At 36.3% G+C, this 24,584-nt stretch overlaps 1 protein-coding gene and 1 pseudogene across 3 annotated transcripts in view; both read right to left on the bottom strand.

Moving 5' to 3' along the window:
* Positions 1 to 24,584, bottom strand: part of TAF1B (TATA-box binding protein associated factor, RNA polymerase I subunit B) — an 85,856-nt gene that overhangs the window by 21,399 nt on the left and 39,873 nt on the right. For all 3 annotated transcript variants that reach the window (XM_063078444.1, XM_063078443.1, XM_063078445.1), the window contains one exon: positions 5,213 to 5,360. In XM_063078444.1, the coding sequence (XP_062934514.1) occupies positions 5,213 to 5,360 (148 nt within the window). The remainder of the gene's footprint in view (positions 1 to 5,212; positions 5,361 to 24,584) is intronic.
* LOC134363190 (translationally-controlled tumor protein-like) lies at positions 15,476 to 16,004 on the bottom strand (annotated as a pseudogene).

Here is a 24,584-nt window from a genome sequence, read left to right as displayed (position 1 = left end):
AAGTGTTTCTCCTATTTTTTTTTTATGAGTTTTATAGTTTTATGTCTTATATTTAAGTCTTTAATCCATTTTGAGTTGATTTTGGTATATGGCGAGAGGTACAGGTCTAGTTTAATTCTTCTACATATGGATGTCCAGTTTTCCCAGCACCACTCATTGAAGAGGCAGTCCTTTCCTCACTGAATGCTCCTGTTCCCTTTGTCGAATATCAGTTGGCTGTATGTATCTGGATTGATTTCTGGGTTCTCTATTCCGTCCCATTGGCCTGAGTGTCTGTTTTTATGCCAGTACCATGCTGTTTTGGTTACTATAGGTTCGTAATATGATTTGATGTCAGGTAGTGTAATGCTTCAGGCTTTATTTTTTTTGGTCAGGACTGCTTTGGTTATTTGGGGTCTTTTGTTGTTCCATGTGAATGTTAGGATTGTTTTTTCTATTTCTCTGAAGAATGTCCCTGGTAATTTGATGGGCTTTGCACTGAATCTGTAGATTGCTTTGGGTAGTATGGACATTTTCACAATGTTAATTCTTCCAATACAAGAGCATGAAATATCTTTCCCTCTTTGTGGGTCCTCTTTAATTTCTTTCAGCAGTAATTTGTAGTTCTCACTGTAGTGATCTTTAACTCCTTAGTTAAACTGACTCCTAGATATCTTATTTATTTGGTAACTACTGTAAATGGGCTTGCTTTCTTATTTCTATTTTCTGGTAGTTTGTTACTGGAGTATAAAAACACTACTGATTTTTGCATATGGATTTTGTATCCCTCAAGTTTACTGAAATTGTTTATCAGCTCTTTGAGTTTTTTGGTAGAGTCTTTAGGTTTTTCTATATATAGGATCATGTCATCTGCAAACAGGGACAGTTTGACTTCATCTTTTCCAATCTGGATACCTGTTATTTCTTCCTTTTGTCTGATTGCTCTGTCTAGTACTTTCAATACTACATTGAATAGGAGTGGTGACAGTGGGCACTCTTGTCCCTGTTCATTCAAGATAATATTGGCAGTGGTTTGTCATATATGGCTTTTATCATGTTGGGATACTTTCCTTCTATACCTAATTTGCTGAGAGTTTTTATCATGAAGGGATGTTGAATTTTGACAAATGTTTTCTGTATCTATTTAGATAATCATACGGTTTTTATCCTTGATTTTGTTGATGTGGTGTATCACATTTTTGATGTGTTAACGTATTCTGATTGCTATGACTTTGTTGAGGATTTTTGCACCTATGTTTATCAGAGATATTTGCCTGTAGTTTTCTTTTTTTGTAGTACATTGTCTGGTTTTGGTATCAGGGTGATGCTGGCCACATAGAATGAGTTTGGGAGAATGGGCTTCTGTTTCATTTTTTTTGGAATAGTTTGAAGAGAATTGGTATTAATTCCTCTTTAAGGTTCTGTAGAATTCAGCAGTAAAGCAATCTAATCCTGGATTTTTCTTTGTTAGGAGACTGCTGATTACTCCTTCAATCTCATTGATTGTTATTAGTCTGTTCAGGTTTTGTATTCTTCTTGGTTCAGTCTTGGTAGTTTGTATGTATCCAAAAATTTATCTATTTCCTCTAGGTTTTCAAATTAGTTGCCACAGACTTGTTTACAACAAGTCTCTAATGATTCTTTGCATTTCTGTTATATTGGTTGTAATGTCTCCTTTTTTATTTGTGATTTTTGTTATCTGGGTCTTCTCTCTTTTTTTAGTTAGCCTAGCTAATGGCCTATTTTATGTTCTCAAAAAACCAACTTTTTGTTTCATTGATCTTTTGTATTGTTTTTTGGGTCTCTATTTCATTTAGTTCTGCTCTGATCTTAATTATTTCTGTCTATTAATTTTGAGACTGGATTTTTCTTGTTCTTCTAATTCTTTGAGGTGTAGCATTAGGTTGTTTATGTGAAATCTTTCTATTCTTTTGATGTAAGCATTCATTGCAGTACACTTCTCTCTTAATACTGCTTTTGCCATATCCCACAGGCTTTGGTATGCTGTGTCTTTATTTTCATTAGTTTCATGAAATTTTTTGATTTCCTGTTTAATTTCTTCTTGGACCCATAGGTCATTCAGGAGCATGTTGTTTAATTTCCATTTATTTATATAGTTTCCAGAGTTTTGCTTGTTATTGATTTCTAGTTTTAATCTGTTGTAGAATGAAAAGACACTTCAAATAATTTCAATTTTTTAACATTTGCTGAGACTTCATTTGTGACCTAACATGTAGTCTAGCCTGGAGAATGTTCCATTTGCTGAAAAGAAGAATATATATTCTGTAATTGTTGGATGAAATGTTCTGTAGATCTCCGCCATGTCCAATTGGTCTAAAAAACGGTTTAAATCCTCTATTTCTCTGTTGATTTGTTTCCTAGATAATCTGTCCAGTGCTGAGAGAGGGGTGTGCAGATCATCTACTATTATCGTGTTGGGGTGTGTCTCTTTCTCTAGGCCTAACAGTGTTTGCTTTATTTATGTGGGTGCTCCGATGTTGGGTTCTATATACTTATGACTGTTATGTCTTCTTGCTGGATAGATTCCTTCATCATTATATAGTGGCCTTCTTTATCTCTTTATGGTTTTTGGTTTAAAGTCTATTTTATTCAATATAAGAATAACTACTCCTGCTCATTTTTGCTTTCCATTCATACAGTATATGTTTTTCTATCTCTTCACTATTAGTCTGTAGCTGAGGTGGGTCTCTTGAAAACAGTACATGGTTGGGTCCAGTTTTTTAATCCAATCAGTTTGTATATTTTGAGTGGGGAGTTCAATCCTTTTACATTTAGGGTTGCTACTGAAAGGTACTGTCTTACTCCTGGCATTTTACTGATTTTCATTCGGATGTTTTAAATATTTTTTGTTCTTTTTTTTTTTTTTTTTGTCTTTGTTGCTTTCTGTTTTTTTGCTGTAGTTAAGATTTAGTTTCTTTTTCTCATTTGCATTTTTGTTCTACAAGTGGGTTTTGTTCTTTCTTGTGTATTCAAGATAGTGGTTATTGTTTTTCAGCTTGCAGATGCAAGACTCCCTTGAGGATTTTTTGCAGGGCCGGTAGTGTGGTGGTGAATTCTTGCAGTTTTAGTTTTCTAGAAAATACACTATTTTTTTCTCATTTCTGAAGGACAGTCTTGCTGGATATAGTATTCTTGGCTGTCTGTTTTTTTCTTTAGTATTTTGAATATATCATCCCATTTTCTTCTGGCCTGTAGACTTTCTGTTGAGAAATCTGCTGTTAGTCTGATGGGGCTCCCTTATAGGTGACTTGACACTTTTCAGTTGCTGCTTTTAGGATTCTCTCTCTGTCTTTGAGCTTTGCTGGTTTGACTATACTGTGTCTTGGAGAGGATCTTTTTTGGACTGAATCTGTATAGGGATCTTTGAGTGTCCTGGATCTGAAGGTCTATGTCTTTCCCAATACCTGGAAGTTTTCCATTATTATTTTATTGAATGGGTTTTCAATGCTTTTTCTTTTCTTTCTCCTTCTCTTTTGGTACACCCGTGATTTGCATGTTTGTGTGCTTAAGGTTGTCTACTAGTTCACTTAGGTTTTCTTCAATTTTTAAATTCTCTTTTCCTTTTTTGTTCTGCCTGGGTTATTTTGAAAGGACTATCTTTGGGATTAGAATTTCTTTCTTCTGCTTGTTCTAGCCTGCTGCTTAAGCTCTCAGTTTTTTAATTTGTTTAATAATTGAACAAACTTTTCAGTTCCATGAGTTGTTCTACATTCTTTGTTAAAGTATTAATCTCTTTGTAAATTTCCTGCTTCATATCCTGGATACTTTTTCTTGTTTCATTATGTTGCCTGAGTCTTCTTGCATCTCACTGAGTTTCCTTAAGATTGTTGTTCAGAATTCATTCAGCCGTTTCAAGGTTTTCCTGCTTTATAAGGTCTGGTACTTGAGAATTACTGTATTCCTTTGATGGTGTCATCTTTTCTTGGTTTTTCCTATTTCTAGTATCTCTATGTTGATGTCTGTTCACCTGGTAGAGCAGTTACTTCTTCTGGAGTTAGCTTTGAGGAGAGAGACTTTCTCTTCTTTTTCTGGTCTCTGCTGGTGACTCTCCTTGTGTCAGGGCAGTCGAGTGGGTGGTGGGCCACTTGTATAGTGGCTACGGCTGCTACTGTGTCGGCGAGCTACCCTTGCAGTGGCAGTGGCTGTGGTGGATCACCCACGTGGAAGTGGTGTTTTCAGTGTGCTCCTTCCTTCTGCTGGGCAGTGGAGGCTGCCCATAGCTCCTGCCTAGGACCCTCGGTGTGCTCTTGCCTTCTGCTGGTGGTGGGGGTTGCCCATGTCTCCTGTCAAGTTTAAGTTATTTTATTCCTGTTTTTAAAAATATTTTTAAATTACAGACTTAATCTACACAAATGATATGTTGCTACCACATATTTATACACTTTTTTATAGTTAATAGGCTCACAATTTTGTATGTTGCTTTTTTCACATATATATTTATTTCCCTTTCTTATTAAAAATACATTCAATCACAGTTTTGATATTGCTTAAGCAATGATATAGACACACCATGTTTGTATTTTCTCTCAACTGGATAAAAATCTGGAATTTCTCATATTTCTGGTCTAGCAAGAAATTCAGGACTGGATTCCATTAGCAGATTCCATCAGGGTTACCTATGTCTTGGTATACTGTGAACGAGGTACAGTGAGGATCTTTGCACATTCTGTTTCATTGCCTTAGAAAATTCACTATGCTGACTAGACTTTTATCTCCATTTGTTTTAGGAATTGGAAATAGCATATGTTACCAAAAACCCCCCCCCCAAAACAAACAAACAAACAAACAAACAAAAAACCAGAGATCAGCTTATGGAATTTTAAAAATTAGAATCTATTATGTAATAATAATGCTTCATGCAAATAGAGAAGTGCTGCTCTTTTGGGGGGTGGGGCAGAGGAGGTCATTAATAAAACACATTGAAACATGTTACTTTACTTGCACTTAGCAAACTTACTATTAAAAACCAAATATATTCTCCCAAGCATAAATCCCTCTACCAAAAAAAGAACTCTATTTCTAAACAGTGTCCCTTTAACCATTTTAAATGGTCTGAATTATTTTAAGAAAGGATTTTAAAATTAAACTTCATGTCACTTTACACCCTTTTAGGTGGCTCAAATAGTCTGTGATCTGAAAGGATCCTATATTCTGTTTATTATAATTCTAGTAGTTGAAGCTTCCTCCCCATATATATACACCACACACTTACCAGGAAGATTGACTTCCATTAAGTACTTCATACACAAGATGTTGGGATGAAAGTAGCACTCTTTAGTTATGTCTGGAAAACGAGGCAAGTCTAAAAATGTGGCAACTTCAATCACTTTGTTATAGATATCCTCGTAGTCAGGCCACGACTGAAATAAAAGAGTCAAGTTAGCAAAGCTATTTAAAAAATAATTATGCTTTTATGCAAAAGTAGCATAAGGTATTAAAATTTTTAAAATTATTTTAAAAGTAATATGTATTCATCATTGAATAAAATTTGGAATGTGGAGAAAGTATAAAGGGGGAAAATACCCATAAATCCTTAAGATTCTAACTGAGCAATTTTCAACAATAATAAAACTAAATTAAAAAGCCACCAAAATTCTATTTGGCTCATAACACTCTTACTGGCCTTAACCATGATGATGAATATCATTACTTCTTGCCTTAGAAGAATCTGGCAGAAAGGATAAAGCCTTGACCCAACTAGAGTTACAATGTCATCATAACTGCTCTAATACACAACTTCCCTCTCACTCTTCTTCACCTGCACTCTCCCATTAATCTTCAAATTCACAGCTAACCAATGCAGCTCACTCTTACATAATATTCATATGCATCTACGTGGGAGATAACACCAAGTTTTGAGTCTAGTAGTTAAAAATCTACAATCCAACTTCACACTAAACTCTCCTACATAGAAGTATACAGATACTCTTATAAAATTCAGGCAAATCTATGAGCAAATATTAATATACACCTATTTTATTTTATTTTTGTTTAGCGGCTGGCCGGTAGCAGGGATTGAATCCTGGACCTTGGTGTTATCAACACCATGCTCTCTAGCCTACTGAACTAACTGGCCAGCTCAAAGTAAATATTAATAAATTAATTCTGTCCATCATTTTAAGATCACCTTTGCAGTTTTTTTTGTATGCTATTATATTTTTGTAATTTATGAATATTCCTAATATTAATACTACACATAATTTTTTCCTCATTCACTCATCCATTCATATAAAAACAGTAAGTTTAGAGCCTATTCTATGCAAGGTACTCTGCAAGGTACTTTGGGAAGTATAGAGATGAATAACGATCCCTCAAGGAGTTCACAATCTAGAAAGGAAGATAAGCTGTACATAAATAACTACAGTACGAAATAGAAAGTTATCTATTTTATTTATCTATTATATATTCAGGTACCACAGGTAAGATACAAGCAAAAGGCTAATGGGATTTCAGAAAAACTAATATTTCTGATATGGTAGGACCCTGTTAAAATTCAGCCTGAATACAAACATTTTGCAAATCCATTTGGTAGTGTCTATTAAAGTTGAGCACGTGCACATTCTATGACAAAGCAATTCTACTCCTAGCAACACATACCCAACAGAGATGCATATGCATGTCCACGAAAGACATGTACAAAAATGTTCATGATAACAACATTTGTAAAAGTCCCAAGCTACCCAAATGTCCATCAATAACAGGATAAGTAAATTCTGATCTACAAAAATTCATGGAAAAATTCATATTACCTTTTAATTCTATTTTTCCCTGAAAATAGAGGGTACTTTCTGAAGTACCTTTGTATCCTCATAATGAAAATTATTCAGCGACGAAATAAGTGTTCTACAATTCATTCAATAATATGAACAAAACATTCAAAACATAATGTTCAAAAAAAGCAAGCAGATGCAAAAGAGAATGATTCCATTTTTATAGAGTACAAAACTCAGCAATTCAATTCCAAACTTCTACGTCGTTAGAAGTCAGGATTGTGATTACTCTTGGGGTGAGGCAGGTCAGGACTGGAAGGGAGCGCATGGTAGAGCTTCTGGGGCGCTAGAAATGCTTCTCCACCAGGGGCTGGATACATCACTGTGTTCATCACACTGTACACATTTATGATACATGCACTTTTCCTATTTTACCTCAACTTAAAAAGGGTGGGGGGTGGAGGGCAAGAACGGAAAGATAATACCAGTTAAGCAGACTATTCTGTATAAGACAGCTGCTTCATACATCACATTTGTGGAAGAAATAATCTAAATGGCAATTACAGAGTTGGAAAAAACCTGAAGAAGTTTATGTTCCAACCCTACAAAATCCCTAGCAGAAGGATGTCTGGCTCTTTTTGTAAACCTCCAGTGATGGAAACCCAATACCTTCCCCAAGGCAGTCCATTTTTAATGTATCTAAATCATAAAAAGTTATTCTTTAGTCTTAGCAAATATCTGTCTCCCAATTTGAGTTTACAGTCAATTAAATCCCCTGAGCTGTTTTAGAAAATATTGCTCTTAAGTCATGTCTTGCCCATCTTCTAAATGTGAGACAACTGAAGGAATGAATATTTCTCTGTAAAATTTTACTCTGTTAAATTCAGCACATGTGCAATTATAAAGTATAAGGAAATGCTTTATAATGATACAGGGGTAGGTTTACAGAAAACTGTTAACTTCTAGAATTTATAACTATGCTTAATTTTACTTTGCCTGAAGCTACAATCTTTTTTGTATTATACTTATTTTGATACTAGTTCAATATCTAATCTCTTGAGTTTTATTAGGAAAAAAAGGCCATCAGTTTATGTTATATTATCAACATATGATTCTGTAGCTGAAGAATAAAAAGTAAGTTTCTGTCAATCCAAAGTAGCAATGTGGCTTTTTAACTCTTTTTTTTAATGTTGAGATAGAATAACTCTACTTATACCCTAAAATAATCTGAGACTTTAAAAGAGAAAAAAGGAAAACATAAATTCTCAATGACCTTTGGAAAGAAGATGCCTTCCTTTTTCTTTATGAGATTAACTCATGAACCTCTGCTTCATTCTGCACAGAATTTAAAGCATTTTTCCAGTTAAGATAGTTTAACATTACTGACAAGATTTATGACAACCCTAATACTTTCAAATAATGCACATAGGAGATGCAATAAATACTTTTTATCTGCAAACAAAGCACTAGAGCACTGAGTGTTCCTCTTTGAAAAATAACCATCTTAAAAAAAACGATTTAACGGGTGATAAATTCATGACAAATAAGTACAATTTGGTAGGCTAATGAGATTTAGTATATTTTCAAAAATTCCACACTAAAAGCAGGTACATCAAACTAAACATCTGGCCACCATTCTTTCATATATGAATTGAGGTGAACATTATTATTAATAATGCAAATTACATAATTATGCTATAGTTTAGAGATTCTAAATTCTTAGTCTCAATTCAGTATTGTAAATTTCACTTTCTAAAATTCCATTTACTTTTAAACAGAGCTAACTTTTCCTTTTTGAATAACACTCAAAATATTTTTTTAAAAGGAGGTTAAAGAGTTTTCAATATCATTCTATTTACTTTTTGTTAACCAGTCTTCTATAATTGTTATATATTTAGGTTGTTTCCAATTTTTATACTAGTAAAATAATGCCACAATGAACATGTTTTAGCAACATTTAAATATGATTTTAAAAATAATACATGATTATTATAGAAATTTATGAGATATAAAATACTATACTGAAGACAATAGAAATCACTCACAACTTAGAGAAAACCACTGCTAGAATCTTGGTGGACTTTTCTCTTAGCTCTTTTGGACACATCCATATTTATAACATTTGGATTTAAATTCAACAGCCTATATGACATCTCTGCTGGGATACTTCCTCAGCATGTCAAACTTATATATTCTGAACTGAATTTTTCATCTTCCACACCCCCAGATTTTATCCAACAGTGTTCCTTACCCAGTCACAAAACCCAAACATTAGGAACATCCTTGACAGGTCCCTTTCCTCACACACCACATCCATTCCATTCCACAAACTTGTTTACTCCACCTCAAATTTGGTCTTGAATGCTACTATTTCTTATTGCCTCCACGACTACTACACCTTACCCTAAGACTCCATCATCCCAGACCTGGACTACCAACCTCCTACCTGATAGCACTGTATCTGCTGCTGCCACTGACCCTTTGCAACTGGTAGTCAAAGTGTTATTTAAAAATGCATATCTGATATGTCACTCCTCTACTAAAATCCCTTACATTGTTCTTATGCTAAGCTCCTGTCTGAGTGCTTTTGTATAAACTGAATTAGGGATATGGTTTCACCTCCTGCATTTTCACCTCACATTATATTTTGTGAGAATTTTCTAATATCATGAGACAGTCTGTGAAAACCTCACTTTGAGTGACTAGAAAATATCCCTCTCAATGAATCCATCATTTCCTTATTATTAGGAATCTATGTTAGATGTAAGTTACATTATATTAAGCAGCTATCTAAAAGTGATTTTCATAGGCTGTTCCATGACTTAGGAAAATACTTATAGTACAATATTGAGTTTTTAAAAAGCAAGAGACAAATTTGCAGACAATCAAAACTACCAAATGTTAACAGCATCCATGAGAAATTGGATTGTGGATGATTTTTATCTCCTTCTTTATATTCCTCATTATTTTCCACAATCCTTTGTTTGGGGGGGGCAGCTGGCCGGTACGGGGATCCAAACCCTTGATCTTGTTGTTCTTACTGCTCCCACATTCCTGTCAATCATTCTGAATATATTACTTTTTTAATAAGAAAAAAATTAACATTCAAAAACATACTATGGTGGTTCAAAAAATTAAACATAGACTTACCATAAGATCTAGAAACTGCATTTCTGGATACATACTCAAAACAATTGAAAACAAGCACACAAACAGATATTTATATACCAATGTTCACAAGAGCATTGTTTACAGTAGGCAAAAGGTGGAAACAACCTAAATGTCCACCAATGAATGGATGAACAAAATGTGGTATATACATGCACCGGAATATTATTCAGCCTCAAAAAGAAATGAAATTCTGACATACACTACAACATGGACGATCCTTAAAGACATTATGCTAAGTGAAATAAGCCAGAAACAGAAAGACAAATATTCTATGATTCCACTTACATGAGACACCTATAGTAGTCAAACTCACAGAGACAGAAAGTAGAATAGTGGTTATCAGGGGCTAGAACAAGTGGAAAACAGGAAGTTAGTGTTTATTGGGTATGGCGTTTCAGTTTGGAAAGGTGAAAAAAGTCTGGAGATGAACGGTAATGGTTGCACAAAAATATAAATATACTTAATGCCACTGAGCTGCACACTTATAAATGGTATAAAAGTAATGACTGTCTAAAGAAAAAAAATCTCATAACACATTAGAGGCCATAATTAGAAGTTTAATAAAGGTGAAGAATTTAAAAATTCAACATATATAAAATCTACAAACATTAAAAATCTATACTACTTGCTAATATCTACCCTCATCTTATATAAAATCTCTTAGCAATGGAAATATACTTTTAGGGAGAAAAAGATGGAATTATTAAACTGCTGCTATTAAATATGTAACACAAAGATATTGGTCTGCATTTTCCAGAAGACAAAATATACTTAACAAAAGGAAAGTATAATATCTACAGAATCTCTTGCTCAGGGCCTCCCCAGAAATTATGCTTGATTACTATTTAATGATTCTAGTATAAGACTAAAAGTCTTATATGCCTCAAATGAGGTAAAAGAGTTATAACCGGGTGTCATCACTGCATACCATTTCTGTCCTAGGGGTCATCACTGAAAGCATCAGAATGTTACCTCCTGCCACCAACGCCACATCACAATCTGCTCCCGGTCCAACTGAACCAGGCAAGTTTGGAGTTCTACACTGCTAGCTCAGCAAAACATCTAACGCTTGGCAGAAGGCTGAGAGCACTGTTACTTAGCAGGGTTTTACAGAAGAGCAGGATAATGAAACATTTTTGTCTCTGTCCCATTACCCTTAGCCCAGAGAGGGGAGTCAGTCTCTAATTTTGACAAAATTCTAAAATCTGGGTAACTATCTTACAATAATTATAGTAAATATTCAGTGACTGTGCTGGGAATAGCCTTTTGACTTCTAGAAAATGCCTTCATTTATAGAACACACCCAAGGGAAAGTTCTCTTACAAGCTGCTAGGTATTTGTACCATATTTTCAGTAGGTGTGTGGAATCTCTGATGCATTAAGTAGAATAAGAGGCCTACGGAATCCTGTTTAAAACTCTGCATGTTTAGTAAGGTATAGTAGCATTTTGTTTTATACTGACTTTAGTTATCTGCTAATTAGTCTAATTCTACCTCATATCTTTTGTGGAACAAGGTGGAATAACAAAAGAAAAGAGGAAGAGAGAGAAGACTCTGCACTGCTCAACGCACCATTTCTAACAGAATCCCTTGAAAGATACTTAGAAAAAGCACATCTTCTTAGGTTCCACACCAGACTTACTGAATCAATTTGACACTGGGTCTAAGAATTTGCAGTTTAAACAAGCTGTCCAGAATATTCTTATGCATATTATGAGAGAAGCTGTAGAGATTTATGAAATTGCTGTGGATCCCTAAAAACAGAATATGCCAGTTACAGGAAACAAAAAATTAAAAATAAAATGCAGTGGCTTCCCATCCTCATTCTTTTTGCAGACTGGAGGAGACGCTCAGATGGTTTTACTCCACAAGCCTGAAAAGAGAAGTGCACACACACATTCCAGTGATGCTTAAGATGTTGGGGGAAGCCAGGAACAAAAGACAACATCAGCTGGTTTCTCCTCATGCTCTCTGGCAGGAGTGATTCTGGAAGGGAGGTGTAGGAATGAGGGAAACCGAGAACACCTGTTATAATTACACTCATCTTAATTTCCCTCAGGTAGATTTTAAACCTGTCTGATTATTATTCTAACAAAGATTGCACAAACAATCCCAAAGGCTGCATGTGGCCTACAGAGTAAGATGAACAAATCTAGAGTAAAGTTTGAAGACCAAGAGTGTATTAAAACTTGATCCAATAAGGCCTTCAATTGAAGGTGCTTAAGAAGTGACTGACAGTTCTGGAGGAGACTTTTTCTTCCTTCAACCAAAAGGGACCCAGTTTCACAAAGGGTGTAAGATTGCTCCAAGGCAAATGAATCATCATGGCAAAGTGCCACTCAGTGGGTTTGGCTGAACCAGCATTACATCTTTTCTTTTTACTCATTCAGAGAGAAGATCAGAATGTGGTCGATCAACATTCAGAATACTGGAGATGTACTTGAGAATGAATTTACAGTTTCCTCTTTATCCCTTTTTGCTGAGTCTATTGAGTTATGACGAAATGACTAATTCTTGAAAGGATTTAGAAACATTTCCAAGGACCATGGTAGAATAATATGTACGTTACATATTATTTGTTAAGAAATCAGTCTGTGGGCTTAAATTCGTAAGAATTTTAAAAATCATGGCTGAGAAGTAGCCCCACTGTCTGTAAGTCAGTGGCAGAATAAATATTATCTCACGAGACAAGTGTGTGTCTAGGCCCAATACTTTGGTTTAATCAGTAATTTGATTATGTGGTATGCTATGAAGAGATGGTACCCCTGAAAGATTTTCAATTAATTCTACCACGTGAACTGAAAGATTTTTGCTAGGAATAAATGTTACTTCAAGTCAACACCATACTCCAGAAACCTGATTCTAAAATAAAGCAGCAGAAGAGGCAGAGGCAGAAAGAGGAGGAGGAGATCATCTTCAAATTAAATAAGTAAATGAAGTGAAAAGGCTATCTACCTGCGGTTGGGAATCACAACTCAGAAAAAGGAGGTGACTGGAAATACTAAAACTTAATTTTGCACACCTGTCTCCTCTCCTGAGTTTCGCTCATAAGCCAGTGTAATAGCAGGAAGACTCAAACTCTCATGGCCTGCTTGGAAAAAGAAAACAAACCATATCATTATTCTCTGTATGCTGTATTCCATTCCCTATGTTTTAAGTCAGTTTTGTCAGATTTGTTGTTACTGGGGCAGAAGAGCCCTCTTAAATACTAACAGAACAACTTAATGGAAAGAAATAGCTCACCTAGGATAAAGGTTTGAGAAGGGTTTTTAAAGCCTTTTTTTGTGTGTGTGGTTTGTTTTTAAGGTGTGCTCAACTTTCTGGAATAACAAAAATAAAACAAAACCAAACAGAAGAAAACAGTCCTCAGCAGCCCGCACACACAAAACTCCACTGGCATTATCTTCACTGCCACCTCCTAGACAATCGCACCTTTTGTCATTTCTGGTGGAGGTACAGCTGCTGAAGAAGCCAAGACTTAGTAGAGAAAGCTAAGACTTGGAATGGGGGAAGAAAATGCTTCCTTTGTTAGTGAAAAGCCGTTTCCATTTAAAAGTTTCAACATACTATAGAATAGTGAATGCACTTTTGTGAGCAAGGGCAAAGCACACAATGAGGAAAAGCTGCCTGTCAATTAAACAAACAGTCATTTGAAGGCATCCCAAACCTTCCCCTTTTTCTTGAAAAAAGGGGGAGAGAGTGGGAGAGTGTGGACTATTACTACACTTGGCTGGAGATGTGTCTAAAAGGTATAATAAATATGACACATAGGACTTCTAGAGTGACACAGATCCATTTAATTACAATAGTAAGAAATCACAAGTTTAATATGTTTTTTTAAAAGACCACAAAGCTATAATAAATTGTTCCAGCATGCATTAAAAACAGAGTGCTTGGGAAAGCATTTTATTGAATTTCACAAATATTCCAGTGATTTTATTCTCCTTCATGAAGCAATGCTTTAAGACAGGTAAGGACAAGCTAGAGTTTCTGTTACACAACAACAGGCTCCTGTGATAAACTCGATTACAATACCCTGTCAGAGGCGAACTTCCTGCTCAGCTATTTAAAAAAAAAAGAGAGAGAGCAGTGCCTCACCCTTACTTATTCTTGTTTTGAAGCAAAGATTCAGCATAGAAAAAGCTAATGCTACATGCACCTGTTCATCCAAACTTATAATAAGACTCTATGGCCAAGGAAAATTAATAAGGAATAAAGCTATCAGAAGTAATAACAAAGCACTGTAATATTTATTTACGAAGAAAGGATAAAATGAATTCCACATGTATTATGATTTATAAAACAGTTTACCTTGCATTGTTAGACTGCTAGAATTATCTTAATGGTTGTAAATCTACCATGTAGTAAGAAAAATACTTTTTATGTTCAAAGGCTAGTTCTGGAAGTATGTGATGAACACATTACTCCATGTGAAATATAGTCTTGGTCCTGAGGATGAGATCTGTTTAGAAACATGCCATCGACTTGCACAGACAAATACAAACTTTATGAACAAATACAAAATTATGAGCTGGTGACCAATGAGGACTTGCCAACTGAACGGGAGACAGGAATTTGTTTTGGCCCCAGGATAAGAGCTGGGAAAAACCTACTGGAGTCCTCCTCCTTGAAATTTCTCTGTTCTTTAAATACTCTACTGATTGTTGCATAGCTATGTTCCAATTTCACATATCTAAAGGAGATTAAAGGATGGTATCCAGAAGGATAGATAATCCCCAAATAACTTCTATTTGATTTTGGAAGGGTTATGTGATTATCTTAGTGGCAGGTTTACCTTTGTCATCATTCGGTTTTGTTTAGGCTAGTGTAAAACCAAGTTCTCATTCTCTTTTCTTGGGAAGTAGAAGTGAGGGAAGCCCTGGACTGAGTGTGCTGGGTACTGAGGTTTACTGGCCCAGGATCAAACTAAATCACAGGGAATCCACATAAAATCACCAGTTTCACTTAGCAAATATGAGGTATGATTTTCTTAAAAGAAATATATATGTAGCCACATAGATACATTTTCTAACCTGAGTAATTAACTATTGGTTTCGGTATATTGATGAAGAATAAAAATTAACTGATAATTTACTTCACACACTGATTTTCATATGAGTGATACTGACACACCCCTAACTCTTATTTTTAGATGTCCTTGCTTATAAGTTATATCACTTATACATTTATCATTAAAATTGAATAGAATTCTTTTTAAATTTTTGTTAACCAAATGCCACTTTTAATAGCCTTCTAATACATTATGCAATAAATAAATCAGAAGCAGTCTGGACATTTCCTGCTTATGAAGGCACTTCAAAAAGTTCATGAAAAGATTCGTATTATCTTTGAATTCTATTTTTCCACAAATTTTTTTCTTTTTCCAGTTTAAATGCACTTTACTTTTAGACAGCCTAAGTGACCTGTTTTTTTTCTTAAAAACAATGCTTCCACTCCAAATAAATCACGGTCAAAATAAATGAAGAGCTCAAGATGACATCAATCCTATTTGTCCTAAGTCCTGGTGTTGTGTGGATGTCAAGCAGCAGCCAGTAGTGATGACAGGTGATAGATCCAAAGTAATTGCCAAATTTGTTACTGTTTTTCCATTTCCAAACCACCTTTAAAGAAAATCATCTATGCAGTCACACCATACTCACAGTAGTCCAGCAGAACAACCATGCCATCGGGATTCATTTTTTCACTAATAAATAACTGGTAGTTTTTGAAATTAGCAAGGATGTGCTTGATTTGTTCTGCAGCCCCTGTCATAAAAGGTTTAACTCTTTCTGGTCTGTTTTTTGAGTTTGCCTTTGATTGATTTCATGTAATCTTTGATGTACTTCTTGTAGGCTTCTTTTGTGAAGCTGGTTTCCTGCAAGCGATGGTTCATGACAATATCAATAAATGATTACTGTGCTTTCGGTACCTTCGCCCTTGGGGCCTTCCAAAGGAGGCATTTCTACCAATGAGCGAGTCATCAATGTTGCCCTCTGTCCTACTGACCATCTTCCCTTCCACCCCCGGGCACACTCCATCCGCGATTTCCCGGATCTTGTAAATGTCGGAGAACATCTCATCATGGCTGATGAGGTCCCAGTAGATAATCATGATGGCGGCTGGAGGGAGATGACAGCAGTGCTAACTTAGCAGAAGCCTGAAGCCTGAAGCCTGGAGCCTGGAGCCCAGAGCCTGGAGCAAGCATGGAGTAGTCGAAGTAGAGGGTAGAGGGGAGCAGGTAGAAAAGGTCCTCCACAAACTTTTTGAAGTAACCTCATATGTGAAAAAATTCCCCAACAGACCAGTTCGACATCTCCTGAAAATAAAGTGTTTAAGCCTGTTCTGTTTTATATCTGTTTCAAATCATTTAATCAATAAACACAGACTGAGTCCTTACCATGTATATATAAAGTCTTATGAATAATAAAATAGAAGCATTAAATATGGTCTACTCTCTAAGAGTTTACACCTTTTAATTGGGGATGGAAGACATATACAAACAAACCAATGCATGAGATGCTGTCTTTTGCTCCTCTCTTTTAGAAATTCTACTTAGACAATATCTTCTAGCTGCCTCTAAATTTTTGAAAATAGAAAAGGATATATGCAACATATTTGCAAGCTACGAAGCACGCTAATAAAATGAACATCTGTGAATCCACTATTCGAATCAAGAACCGGAATATTACAAATAGTGTTGCATGTACCAGTGTACTCCTTCCCTATCCCATCCCTCTGTCTCCCCCTCCAAAGGTACTAGATATCTAAATTTTGCTCTTGCTTTCTAAAAAAATGATATACTGTATGTAGTTTTTTGAGTCTTGCATTTTACACTCAACATAATGTTTCTTAGATTCATTCATATTGCTTGTAGCTGTGATTCATTCATTTCTATAGTTGTTTAATATGCCATTATATGAATATATCATATTTTATCCATCTTCCTGTTGACAGACATTTAGATTGTTTCTTGTTTTATTTTTTTCATTACCTAGCTGCCTTCTTTAGTCTTTTCTTCTCAAACACAAAATCCTGTCACTAGAGAACTAATTGAATAATTGTAGCACATCTATATCATGTAGCTCTGAAAAGAATAAAAAATTAACAGCAAAATTTCAGTTATGTAAGAGAATATCCCTATTTTTAGGAAATACATCCTAAAGTATTTAGGGGTCATATCCAAAGGAATTAAAATCAGTATGTTGAATTCAATCAATATATGGAATGCATTCCCATGTATATTGCATCATTATTTGCAATATCCAAGATATGGAATTGACCTAAGTGTCCACCAATGGATGAATGAATTAAAAAAAATGTGGTACATATACACAATGGAATACTATTCAACCTTTAAAAAAAAAAAAAGGAAATCCTCTCATTTGCAACAACGTGAATGAACCTGGAGGACATTATGAGGGGTCTTCAAAAAGTTCATGGAAAATGGGTGTTATGAAAGAACTATGCATGGATTACAAAATTTTGTGCCAAAATAAACTCATACTAACTTGCTATAACATGTCTGAACAGAATCTAGATTGAGGCACTGAGAAAGATAAGACATCAATTTGAAAACAGCCCCTATCAAAGCAACATGAATTTGCTAAAGTTAAAGCAAGAACAAACATCAAATTTATGGAGAAGCTTGAATTAATACAATTTGAAAAAATATGATTAAAAAAAAAGAAAATGTGGTATAAGTACACAATGGAATACAACTCAGCCTTAAAAAAGAAGGAAATTCTGTCATTTGCAACAAGATGGATTAACCTGAAGGACATTATGCTAAGTGAAATAAGTCAGGTGCAGAAAAACAAATGCCATATGATCTCACTTATACGTAGAATCTAAAAAAGTTGGACTCATAGAAGTAGAGAGCAGAATGATGGTTACCAGAGGCTGGGTAGAGGGGGGAGGAAGGGAATGGGAAATTGTTGGTCAAAGGGCACAAAATTTCAGAAAGATACAAGGAAAAAATTTTGAGATCTATTGCATAGCAGGGTGACTATAGTCAATAATAATGTAGTGTGTATTTCAAAATAATTGAGAGTAAATTTCAAATGTCTCACTTTAAAAATAATAGGTAAGCAAGGTGATGGACATGCTAATTAGCTTGATTCAATCATTCCACATGGTATACATATATCAAGACATCACACTGTATCCCATAAATGGATATAATCATGATTTGTCAATTAAAAATAATATTAATTTTGGGCCGGCCCTGTGGCTCACTTGGGAGAGTGCAGTGCCGGTAACGCTGAGGCCGCGGGTTCGGATCCTATATAGGGATGGCCGGTGAGCTCACTGGCTGAGCATGGTGCGGGCAACACCAAGCCAAGGGTTACTATGATCCCCTTACTGGTCAAAAAATAATAATAATAATAAAAATAATATTAATTTTAAAAATGAAAACAGTCAACAAAAGGAATTATTACCAGGGTAAGTATTTTGTGCATATAAAACTACTGGCCCTCCAAAAACATGGTCCATCTGGGGTAAAAAATTTAAGTAACAATATTCACAAATAAAGACTACAATTTAAAAAAAAATCTGAGAATGAACAAGCAATGAGATGCTTTTAGGCATTTGAGAAAGAATTGTTTAGGTAACACTGACCTAAAAAAGCATCTGAAAATACTGACTCTATTCTAAATCTCTAAAAATTTAGTACTTGGAACACTTCTGTTTCTGCCCATGAAGGATTAACTACTATGGGAATTGACCTCTCACCATAAACAACAGAGAACTGGAGAACTAGAAAAAAAATAAAGAACAGTTTCAGGCACTGAATGACAGGCAGCACAGAATTATAATCCTTAAGAGAAAAGAAAGAGATGGCCCCAGCTTACCACCTGGAAGCAGTAAGCTGCAGTGTGGGGAGCAGGAAGTAAAACAGACCCTGGTGGTCTCGCTGAGCTGAGGAGACAAAGACTGGTGTTCCTGAAAGGTGGTGGCTATCATTTGCAGCCAGAGTATCAGAAAGAATGGAGTTGCATAGACAGTGCTCCAGAGATCTGCAAAGCAGTCCTCTCAAGGCTTTGGCTGAGTACAGATATGTGCATGTATGAGAAAAAACCTGAGGCCCAGGGGAAAATATGGTCGGAGAGCAGTAGACCAAACAATTTCCAGAGCTCACAGAAGACAAAAGCCAGAGTGTTGAGACTTCATAATATCAGGGACACTGGGTAGAGCCTTTAGAAGGGATATTTCTTAGTAGTGTGGCTAAATTAGTCCCAGAATAAAGACCCCGAACCAGCTACAACAAAGCTTAAAAACAAGCTTTTAAAGCATCAAACTGGTCTTCAAGTTAATTATACACCAGAACAAAAATCTAGCACCCAACAACATAAAAGTCACAATGTCTCCACCAAACCGAAAATTACCAGGCATGCAAAGAAGCAAGAAAACATGACACATAACCAGAAGAAAAACCAATCAATAGAAACAGACCCAGAAATAAGAGACAATGGAATTGGTAGACAAGAGCCTTAAAATATCTATTATGAAACCGTCAATATGCTCAAGCATATAAAAGAAAACATAATGAGAAATGAAAGAAATAAGGGCCGGCCCGTGGCTCACTCGGGAGAGTGCGGTGCTGATAACACCAAGGCCACGGGTTCACATCCTATATAGGGATGGCTGGTTGGCTCACTGGCTGAGTGCGGTGCTGACAACACCAAGCCACGGGTTAAGATCCCCTTACCGGTCATCTTTTAAAAAAGAAAAAAGAAAAAAGAAAAAAAGAAATGAAAGAAATTGACTAAAATGGAAGTTCTAGAAATAAAAAATGAAGTATACGAAATTAAAAATACATGGGTGGGTTTAACAACAGATTAGATACTTAAGAAGTAAAGATCAGTGAATTTGAAGAGATGACAATAGAAATTAACAAAACAAACCAAGCAAGTTGACTAAAAAAACAAACAAAAAAAAGAGCAGAAGCCTTAGTGAGCTGTGGTTGTAGGACAATATCCAGTGGTCTAATATGTAATCGATGTCCCAGAAAAAATCAAGGGAAAACAGAAAAATATTTGAAGAAATAATAGATGGAAAATTTCCAAATCTGATGATAACTATATACTCAGATCTAAAGTCAATGAATCCCAAACAGAAGAAACATAAAGAAAACAATGAAAAGGCACATAACAATCCAATTGATGAAAACCAGTGATAAATGGAAAATCTTAAAAAGCAACTAGAGGGAAAAAAAGCCATATCAGACAGAGAATAGCACAAACAAGAATGACAGCAGATTGATTTCTCATAAGAAATCAGGCAGTCCTGAAGACAATGGAATGACATGTTTAAAGTACTGAAAGAAAAGTATGAGTCCAGAATTCTATATCTAGTGAAAGTCTTTCAAAAATTAAGTCAAAATAAAAACATTTTTGGACCAAAACAAGCCAAAAGAATTCACTGCTAGCAGATCTGTACCATAAGAAATACTGAAGGACATTTTTTAGACTGATGGAAATATGGATCTAAATGGAAAGAGTGCCAGAAATGGTAAATGCAGATGCTCCTTGACCTACAATGGGTTTATCTGGACATAACCCCATTGTAAGTTCAGAAGCATACTAAGTCTGTACTGCTTTCACACCATCATAAAATTGAAAGTGTTAAGCCAAACCTTCATAAGTCAGGGACCATCTATATATAGTTAAATATAAAATGATTTTTCTCATTTTTTACCTCTTGAAAAGATGAATGTCTGTTTAAAGCAAAAATCCAGTGCATTATGGAATTCATAACAAGGTAAAATGAAATGATTAACACTAAGGAAGGGAAGAGGAAAGTGGAAGAATCTTGCTGTAAGGGTATTCCGCTCTGCGAGGGTATTTCAAACAGTTTATCGAAAAATGGAATTAAAAGATAATGCAAATGCTTCCATGAACTTTTTGAAGTACCTCATACGTGTAGTGGGTATATTATTAGTTGAGATATACTGTGATAAATTAAAGATGAACACTGTAAACTCTACAACAACCACTAAAAGAAAGAAAACAAACAGGTATAGTTAATAAATCAATAGTGGAAATAAAATAAAATGATATAAAAAAATTCTCAATCCATAAGAAGGCAGGAAAAGAGGAACTAAGAATACATGGGACAAATATAGCAAGATGGTAGATTTAAGCCCAACAAATATTCAAACCATAGCATTCTGCCCCTGGCCACCCAAAGCACATGTCCTTCTCACATACAAATACATTTGTTCCATCCCTGTAACTCCAAAGTTATAACCTGTTCCAGCACCAAATCAAAAGTCCAAAGTCTCATCTATGAGTCTATGAAATCCAAACAAGTTATCTACTTCCAAAATACAATGGTGGAACAAGCATAGGGTACACATTCCCATTCCAAAAGAGAGCAACAGAAAAAAAAGGAATAACTGGCCAAAAACAAGTCTGAAACTACGTAGGACGGAATTTAATATTAAAGCTGGATATTAATTTCCCTTGACTCCAGGTCAGGCATTCTCTGCACATTGAGACGGGAGTTAGGCCCCAAAGCTTGGGCAGCCCCACTCCTATGGCTTTGCTGGGCCCAGTCCACCCAGCTCTCCAGGCTGGCATTGCACACTGGTAGTTCTAGAGCTCTGAGATCTCAGTGGGGATCCAGCTCCCACAGCTCTATGAGGCATGGTCCCATGGGGGCTCTCTGCTGTAACTCTGGCCTCACATTTCCACTCAGCATTGCTCTAACAGAGGTTCTCTGTGTGGCTCCACCCCTACAACAAGTCTCTGCCTGGGCCCACCGGCTTTTCCACACATCCTTTGAATTCTGGGTGGAGGCATCATGCCTCCAGTTCTTGCAATTCTGTGAGCCTTCAGACTTAACACCACATGGACACTGCTTGTATCCTCCAAAGTGGTAAGTCTCGATGAACCTGGGTCATTTTAGCCACAGGTGAGAGCACTGTGCTGGAATTCAGGGAGCAGAGTCCTGAGGCAGCCCTGGGCAGCAAGCCTGTGGAGGGTGCCTTGGGCCCTTGTTCAGAAACCCTTCTGCCTTCCTAGGCGTAGGCCTCTAGGCCTATGATGGGAGGGGCAGCCTAGGAGATCTCTGAGATGCCTTCAGGGTCTTTCTTCCCATTGTCCCGATGCACAAACACCTGGCTTCCCTTATCAGCGCTAATCTCTTTAGCAACTTGTCTGTCAGCAGCAACCTGGCATTCTCCCAAACATGTCTTTCACTCCTTACATGGGCAGGCTGCGAATTTTCTAAATTTCTATGCTCTGCTTCCCTTTTAATTATAAATTCTACCTTTAAGTTATCTCTTTGGTCTCTAATTTCACTGTAAGCAGTTCAAAGTAGCCATAAAGCAGCCTGAATGCTCTGCAGTTTATTTATTTCTTCCACCAAGTATTCTAATTCATTGCTCTTAAAGTCTGCATTCCATAAAGCCCTTGGGCATGAACATAATCCAGCCAAATTCTTTGCCATTTTATAACAAGGGTGACTTTTATTCCAATTTCCAATAAGCTCCTCCTCATTTTCATCTGAAACCTCCTCAGAATGGCCTTAACTGTCCATATTTCTATCAGCATTCTGGTCACCAACACTTAACCAATCTCTAAGAAGGTCTAAACTTTCTCTGGTCTCTTTGTCTTCCAAGCCCTCACCAGAATCTAGGCTTTTCCTAGCCTGCTCCTCCAAATTCTTCTAGCCTCTGCCTGTTACCCAGTTCCAAAGCTGCTTTCACATTTTCAGGTATTTGTTATCAACAACGCCTCACTTCTTGAGGTACCACTTGGTACCAATTTTCTGTATTAGTTAGTTTTATGTCACTTATAATAGAATACCAGAAACTGGATAATTTAAAAAGAAACAGAGTTTATTTCTTAGTTTTGGAGGCTAGGAAGTCCAGGGCTGAGGGGGTGCATGTGGTAAGGGTCTTCTTCTCAGTGGGGACTCTGTAGGATCCCAAAGTGGTTCAGAGCATCACATGGCTAGTGGGCAAGACTGTGCCCACATCCTCACTCAGGTCCCTTTCTCTTATAAAGCCACTAATGCCACTCCCATGATAACACATTAATCCATTAACCTATAAATGGATTAATCCATTCATGAGGGCACAGCCCTCATAATCCAATTACCTCTTAAAGGTCCCCACCTTTCAAATACCAGATTGGGGATTAAACTTCAGCATGAGCTTTGGAAGGCACAAACATTCAAACCACAGCACTGGCAATATTAATAATTACATCAAATGTAAATGGCTCAAACATGCTAATTAAAAGTCAGAGATGATCAGACTAAATGAAAAATCAAGACTCAACTACATAGTATCTGCCAGAAACCTACTTAAATATAAAGGCAGGTTAAAAATAAAACACTAGAAAAAATATACCATGCAAACATTAACTTTTTAAAAAAGGGTTGACTGGTTAGCTCAGTTGGTTAGAGCCTGGTGCTGATAACACCAAGGTCAAGGGTTTGGATCCCCATGCCAGCCACCTGGACAGCTGCACCCCTTCTCCCATAAAAGTTGGAGTGGCCACAGTAACAGAGCTCCAAAATACTTGAAGCGAAACCAGATACAATGTGAAAGAAAAAGTTGCAATCAGGTGGTGATTTCAACACTACTCTCTCAGTAATAGGATGAGTAAAAATCATTATTTAAAGGTATCAGAGCAAAATAAACAAGAGCAAGTAAAGACAGCTTATTTCACCTCCTAATTTACAAAACTTAAGTCTCAAATTGTTAAAATTTAGGAGGGGCAGAGGAGTCTAGATGTGATGCAATACTAAGAACATAATATTTCAGGCTGAAACACTGAATCATCACCAGAAATAAATGTGACTATAATAGCTGCAGACACTTTTTACCACACTGTCCACTGAAGGGTGGTACAAATTGTAACTAAAGACTTAAGCTAGGCTTCAGGGAAATGTGAGCCACAATGGCTGTTACAGAAATAGTCTTGATTCTGTATATTATATGTCACTCCTGTAGTCATTTAAACATTCGGTAATAATGGAATCTATTACTATTTGGAAGAACACAGAGACTAAGCTTTTAAAAATAATTACTTTTACAGAGTGAAATGTGAGTGTCTATTGAGTATACATAGAGCAAAACTAAATTTCTTAACTAAAAAGGAAATTACTGGTTAGATATCAATCCCAAGTGTATTAGTCCATTTTTGTCTTGCTATAACAGATTACTTGAGACTAGTCAATTTATAAAGAAAAGAGGTTTACTTGGCTCACAATTCTGGGATAGGTGCATCTGGCGCAGGCCGCACCCTGCTTCTACTCATGGTGGAAAACAACAGGGCAGCCAGTGGGTGCCAGATCACATGGCAAGAGGAAGCAAGAGAGAGGGGAGGTGCCAGGGTCCTTTGAACAACCAGCTCTTGTGGGAATTAATTAGGGCAAAGATTCACTCACCAACCCTCCTCCCACACAGGGAAGGCATTAATCTATTCATGAAGGATCTGCCGCCATGATCCAAACACCTCCCAATATTGACACACTGGGGATCAGATTTCAACATGGGCTTTGGGGAGACAACACATCCAAACTATAACATTCTGCCCATGGTCCCCCAAAACTCATGTTCCTCTCACATACAAAATATAATTGTTCCATCCCAATAGTCCCAAAAGTCTTAGCTTGCTCCAGCACCAAAAAAGTCGAAAGTCCGAAGTCTCATCTGAGACTGAAGGCAAAACTCCTTCCAGTTGTGAAC

Source organism: Cynocephalus volans, chromosome 14 (genome assembly GCF_027409185.1).
Source record: "Cynocephalus volans isolate mCynVol1 chromosome 14, mCynVol1.pri, whole genome shotgun sequence".
Taxonomy (NCBI): Eukaryota; Metazoa; Chordata; class Mammalia; order Dermoptera; family Cynocephalidae; genus Cynocephalus; species Cynocephalus volans.
This window is presented reverse-complemented; position numbering and strand designations above follow the sequence as displayed.